At 41.7% G+C, this 6,962-nt stretch overlaps 1 protein-coding gene across 1 annotated transcript; it reads right to left on the bottom strand.

The window, feature by feature from the left end:
- Nucleotides 1–1,291: 1,291 nt before the first annotated feature.
- LOC103775173 (tyrosine-protein phosphatase non-receptor type 11-like) lies at nt 1,292–5,939 on the bottom strand (the record flags this gene model as incomplete). The annotated part of the gene is made up of 5 exons (XM_008942619.1): nt 1,292–1,463; nt 1,858–1,974; nt 3,014–3,206; nt 4,262–4,456; nt 5,809–5,939. Coding segments are annotated over 5 exons (808 nt in total), but the record flags the coding sequence as incomplete, so codon positions are not given.
- Between the last annotated feature and the right edge of the window lie 1,023 nt (nt 5,940–6,962).

Below are 6,962 nucleotides of genomic sequence, written 5' to 3'. Positions count from 1 at the left end.
AATGTGTCACCTCTTTGGTAAGAGTCTTCTGCTTTTCATGGATTTGTTTTTCCCCTCCTGACAGTAATCTCAGAGCAGACTGGGCAGCACATTCAGCTAATTAATACATCTCATCAAAAACCAGTTTCTTCAAGAATGGTTGCTTTGTAAATCCATCACTATTCAAGAATTTTCCCAAAATAGTGTTAGGCAGCCAAAACCAGCCTCTGCCAAAGACCAGGACTTCCCAGTTTCCTGTTGCCATCTGCTGGTGGAGTTCCAGACTCCACTGTGGTTTTGGGTGTGCGTGGTATAAACCAGGCCACTGTGTTTAAGACACTTGGCTATGACCAAAACCAGCTTTTAAGGGACTTCCAGAGAAGGGTCAGGGCCCAGGCTAGGCTCAGGTAGTTTGAAATGTTCCTACTTCATTTGCTCTACTTGAGAAATTAACAGCTAAGCTGTGTTTTCTTTCAAACACAAGAAGCTCCCTAAAACCATCATGATTTCAAGGGGAGAGCTGGGCCAGCAGAGGTGTGATACATGAGAAGTGAGCAGATAAGACAGAAGGAAAGGCAACACTGCTTTCTGGGAAGGAAACAGAATCCTGGCCACAGGCAGAAATGAAACACCCAAACAAGAAAACACTAAGTCCCTAGGAGTCCAAGGAATACATGTAGCCAATGCTGCTTCAGCTCTGAAGAGGTATCAATAAAAGGCTATCAAAAAGCCACAAGCTCAAGGGTACGAGCACATATTGACTGAGAAATCCTACTGAAGGATCCTTAAAGCAATGGTACCATCCTCCCAAACACAGCAGAGCACAAACTGAAACAAGCTCTGCACTGAGACGTGCAATAGAAACCACGGTGCAATTTTCTGCCTGACACATTCCAGCTGCACTGGTACTGGGGACACCAGGAGCAATGTAGGTTAGGAATGAGTCCTTTGCCTCCAAAAATACTAATCCAGCCTACAGACCTCTTCCTGTCCCCATGAAGAAAAGGAACCCAGGAATTAATCTCATTTATTGTCCCGATGGGCCAGACACAATCATACATAAGGCTCCCTCAGGCTGGGGAGGATATTCAGGAAGGACTGTGCTAGGTAGTGAATGAACAGCACTGAGGAACATCATCAGCTCTCAGAATTAGGAAAAAAGCAAGTATTTAAATCATTTTACTAGCAGACAGAAGAGTGGAACTGGCAAAATGTTAACACGTGCTGTACCTGACGGAGAGATGGAATCAAGGAGAGGGATCTGAAGCAAGGGAAAGGGAGCTGAGAAGATATTGGCAAAGCAGCAACAAACCTAACTTTTTGGTAGTGTAGAGATTAAACATCAGAACACTAGGAATGTAATGAAGTACCTCAAATTCTTCCCAGAAGCCCTGCTTGACTTTATCTGTGGTCTCTGCCAGCTTGCTCAGCTCTCGCACTCTGCTCTCAATCTCTGCAGCATTAATGCGGGTGGTATTCAGAGGCTGAGAAAAATAAAACCAAATTCCAACAGTGAGAAGAGAGTTTAAACACCAGACCCCTCCACTAAGTATATTTCATGCAGGAAATTCTAAAGCCCAGGCCTCTATCTGGACTTCAAAACTTTTCAACTCATACAACGAAGGGCAGTGAGGGTAGAGAGCAAATGGGCAGGGAATAGATGTTCTTAGATTAAAGTCTCATCCTTCACAGGCACATAAACTGTTCCCATTTAAATTACTGACTTTGTCACCCAGTTTCACAAAGTTTAATTCTTCATTTCTGCACTAGGAAAGAAAAAAAACCCCATGATGTCTCACAGAAGACACATGGAAAAGCCTGTACTTGAACAACTGCTGAAGGTAACCCAGCTTCGTGGTGTCTCCTCCCTTCACTCACCTGCTTGAGCTGCAACACTGTGCCCAAAGTTTCTACCATAGGGTTCTTCTTGTAATGTTCCACTAGATCTGTCAGAGAGTCAAATTTCTCCCCTCCACCAACATCGTATTTGAGATCCTTGAAAGAGAGAAGCTCATCAAAATAAGTGCAATTCAAACCATGGTGTCTACACTAATATCACCTTTACAGTGTGCAACATGTGTGGAATCCAGGAGGTAGCTTTGGAAATCAATCCAAATTCCTACAGGGGTATTGCTGGGTCCTGAAAAAGGCATTGTCCCTATTTTAAAGGAAGCCCTGCTGAGTTTTTTTTCCTCAATGTCATAAATGCTGCCAGTAGTGAACTGTAAATCCATGAGGTTTTCTTGGGAAGAAGTAAAATAATTCTGGTAGTCAAGCTTTTTTTTGGTCTTGGTAGAGTCAGGTCTATCCCCAAACCATTTCTGCTACTGCATTTTAGTGGTTTTTAAACAATTAACTTGTTGCACTGGCTTTTAGGATAACAGAAGAAAAATTACAAAATCTGCAATATTTTCCTTTTAAATAGCAACCCAAATATGGGCATATATGAAAATACCAAAAGTCTATCACTTAGTAATACTCCTGTGAGGAGCTAACAGAATAAAATTGTTATATTAAATTCAAGTTTTAGACTTAAAAGTGTTCCTTGGATTCAATAACTGAGACTTTTCAAAGAATGCTGATCATCTATCAGGTGCAACTTTATAAACTGACAAGAGAAACAGTCAGATAGATCTCTCTTTGTCCAGTTATTCATATTCTGATATAATTCATCCAGGAGACTGCAACTCACTTAAGAAGATTCATGAACCTGAAAGGCTCCATCAGCAGAGGACCTGAGACAGACTTCTGATGCAACCAAAACTAAATCTACCATTAGATACTTGACAGCATGGTATAATATGACATGATTCAGCCAGACAAGCTGTCAAAAAAAACCCCAAACAAACACAACCCAAACCCCAACACACTAATAGAATCTGGATGCTCCCAAACTGGCCAGTTTGCTCCAACAGATGCTGTGCAGCACACCCAGCACCACGGGGGAAGGGGGAAGTGGGAGATGACCCTCCTCTTAAGCTAAACCCACTGCCCAGGGAAGGAGCCTGTGAAAGCAGCTCGTGCTTCATCATACCTGACAGTGAATCATGACATGTGTCACTTTAGATTTCCCATCATTACTCTCTCCTTTATCATCTCCTGTCCGGACAGAGAGGACAAAGTCCCCAGGGTGGCTCTGACTCTCACGCACAAGAAAGCTTCCATGTTTTCCTTTCTCTGTTAAGAGTTTTTCAGCTTCTCTTCCAGAGAGATGCCCATGAAACCACCTTTAAATAAAGTAAGACATAGACAGGTACCCTACTTGTCATTCTAGCCACAGCTGAATCAGCTTATACTAAATATTTATAATAAAAGTAACATGCTTACACTGCACACTCAGTGTCCACATCTACAGAAAGCCTCACAGTTTATAAAAATAAAAAATATAATAACCCTTGGGAGTATGTGTATGTACACACAAGTAATTACAGAAGATTTTCAGAGCAAGCACTTCCATAAGCACTGAAATTTTCATTTCACCCAAGCTTTAAATGAAGCTTTGATGTGGATTTTTTTTACAACAATCCAAATGGATTCCCTGGTGTCCAGTAAACAGGAGCTTACACTGCAAGCTCCTCCTCAGTCAAGGCATTTATTCTCCTATTCACTTTTCTTCAAGAAACATGGATAAAAAGGCAGTAATCCTCCCCACTACAGTTAAATACAAGCCATTCTGAGGAGTCAGAGAACTTGTTTTAATATTTTTCTTTGTTTTTTCACTTTCCAAGATAAACTGCTGTCTAGTGGCCATAGATGTTTATTTCAGACATATATACTTTTGTTCAGGATATGTCATCTAAAGTCTCAAATTTTCTTTATTAGCCATGCTCCTCCAAAATAGGAGTTTAAGCAACTTGAGGATTTGCAGGTCATTCACTTTCTTACACATACACCCACTGCTGGAAAAACTGTATGAAGTTATGCCCAGAAATATACCTGGGAATTCCTTGCAGTAATAACAGCTTCAGGAAGCTTTGGGAGAACTTCCATAAGAAAACATCCTCCCAGTAAAAAGAAAGAGAAGCATGCTCTCTTTTTCAGTATTGTATCACAGCAGGAAGAATGTGGAAGAAAACAAGTTCTGAGGCTTAGATTGTTTCACCTTCAGTCGTGTTTATTAGTCTGCTTTGCAAGCAACCTCACTGAACTCAGTGGGACCACTTTTAGCACAACAGTGGCCACCCTTTCATCAGATGGAGGCTGCCTGCAGCATTCACAGGGATAAACACAGGCATTTCTGAAGAACTGCACAGACACAGGATTTCACCCCCCATTCTCTGACCTTTCAGATGTAGGATCAGCACAGTTCAGAGGATATTTCAGCTCTATAACATCTCCATTCTTTTCCTTGAGCTGTCCATGATGTTCCATATAATACTGGACTAACTCAGCTAAGGTAGCAAACTTCTCTCCTCCATAGAGGTCATAGTAGTCTCCTGTGTTCTGGATCTTGATGTGGGTGACAGCTCCAGTTCGTCTGGTATTTGAAACAAAGGAAAAAACCCACACAAGTCAGCTGACTTCAAATCAATCACTTTCATATTCAGTGTTCTGTTGTCCGGGTTAGAGAAATCTATACTCACATTTGCATCACTTTCCAACTGAAATACTGCAGAACAGCTAAGCTAGTGCACCTCTGAAGTGTGCTTCAGACACATTCCAGTGGCTTGAAAGAAGGGGAAGTGGCTGTCCAACAGTCAGGAAGAACAGGGGAAAAAAACCAAACCCTTCATTCTACAAAGGAAGGGATTCTTGAAGCCAGCATCAACTCTGAGTCCTCACAACCTCCAAAAGGCACCCCTCAGACCCCCAAGAACTGCACACACCAGCACAGAGGCTGGAGAGGCAAGAAGAATTCAGCAGTCTGAAGACACACACATCAGAGCTTGTCTGCTGCTTTCCCTGGAATTTCACACGAAGTGCTAAGATCTCTGCTTCAGTAAACAGCTGCCTTTCCCTGATGCAAATCATTTGCTCCCACAGCCTCTCACATTGAAGAACAGCTCTCTGAAAACCCCCTTCTGTTCCAAAAGTCCCATTATCTCAAAGCTATCCAAGCAGCATTATTCTTATCACCAATCCCACTTTTCCTTTTTCCTTTATCTACTTCCTCCTGCTGCCCTTTCTCCATCCCTACCACTACACACACAGCATCAGGAGACAAGTGTTACAAAGGCCCTATTTTGGAAACTGAAACAGCACTGAAGCTGCCTTTAAAAACTTGCTGACTTTTCCTGTAAGAGACTCCAGACAGCATTTCCTTGCACAGGCTTGATCAGTAATTCATATGAACTCTGCCACTTCCAGATGGTTATCAAATAGATTTTTAAAGGGCTAAAAGTAATGCTGTTATGAATTTCCTTCTGCTTCCCCTTCACTTTTCTGTCTCTCTGCAGAATCTGAATTCACTACCCTCCAACCTACCATTTCCCCAAGGATTTGAGAACCTCTTCAGGGAAAACAGGAGAAAAAGTGACCAGACTAAAAAGTGATCCATCCAGTAATTCATATGAACTCTGCCACTTCCAGATGGTTATCAAATAGATTTTTAAAGGGCTAAAAGTAATGCTGTTATGAATTTCCTTCTGCTTCCCCTTCACTTTTCTGTCTCTCTGCAGAATCTGAATTCACTACCCTCCAACCTACCATTTCCCCAAGTTGTGTCAAGGACTTGAGAACCTCTTCAGGGAAAAGAGGAGAAAAAGTGACCAGACTAAAAATTGATCCATCTCTTACAAGTAGTTCATTTACAGCTCCTTCCTCACAGAGCAGCAGCAAATGAAGACCCTTATCAACTGGGGGAGAAAGACCAAGAACATTGCAACTCACCTGACAGAGAGTGTAAAGTCTCCTGGGTTACTTTTGCTGGGCCGTGCCAAAAAGCTGCCATCCACTCCTCTTGTTAACAGTAAGTTTTCTGCCTCCACTCCAGTAATATTTGGATGAAACCATCTGTAAGAGGTTAAAAATGAAGAATGTTAATAAACAAACAGAAGATCTTCTGGTTTTCAGAGTTAACTTAGACAATAAGACTAAACAGAACAACCCAAAAGCTTCAAAACCAGGAAATACTGAAATTTGTTCCTAAATTAATAAGAACCTCTACCTTAGCAGAAAGTATAAATTATTCATCTCCTTTTTCTTTGATAAGAGGTGCTTTATAAGTCAAAGAGCTACACCTATACATACTCAACTGCTTGGATTAAAACACCAAAGGTAAAGAGAGACCACAAGTCATCTATTTTCCTTCCTCCAGGTGTCTTCCTGGACACACAAAGAAACTGAAAGACAATCAGGAAAAACACCTAAAAATAACCCAAAACATCCAAAGTGACAGTTGACATTTTAAAGGTTAAAAATGTAACAAAACCTCATGCTTTAGGGCACAGGGGTCAGGAAGGAACTTCACTTGAAGACAAGCTGTTCAGTCTCCCAGTCTTCCACCTCCTTCAAGGGACCGTGGTGCTGAGTGCTGCTGGTCACAAGAGCACTGCTCTGTCTTCTACCTACCCTGACAGATTTCTCTGGTCTGAATATATCCCACTTAAATACAAACCCTGAGGAATCTCATATTGATATTTGCCACCCACAATCAGCCTGCTGAGTGACTAATATAGTGCCCTGCCAAAGGAGAGCTGTATATGGGCTCCAGCCCAGGAGTTGTGTCCCGACCTATGGCACCGACAGCCTTATTCTCAGCCCTTCAGTTGTTAACACATCTGCCTTTTATCTTATTTAGGGGTTTTATTGCACTCTCACAGTGCTCAACTACAGCTGGGCGTGCTGGATGAAAGGAGTTTTTAGTGAGGCATAATTTTAGAAGATAAATTTAAAAAAAAACCAAACAAACTGATCACCATCCAGCCCAGGGACAGAGAGATGAACACAGCAACTAAGAATGGGTTCAGTGGCTTTGATTTGTATTTGGCAATTAAAAGATTGCCTTTTTTTATTTATTTATTGCCATAAATCAGTCACTGTGC

The sequence above is a fragment of the Merops nubicus genome, unplaced genomic scaffold (assembly GCF_000691845.1).
Source record: "Merops nubicus isolate BGI_N331 unplaced genomic scaffold, ASM69184v1 scaffold14266, whole genome shotgun sequence".
In the NCBI taxonomy this organism is placed as follows: Eukaryota; Metazoa; Chordata; class Aves; order Coraciiformes; family Meropidae; genus Merops; species Merops nubicus.
The sequence above is the reverse complement of the archived record's forward strand: the minus strand, read 5'-3'. Positions and strand labels throughout refer to the sequence as shown.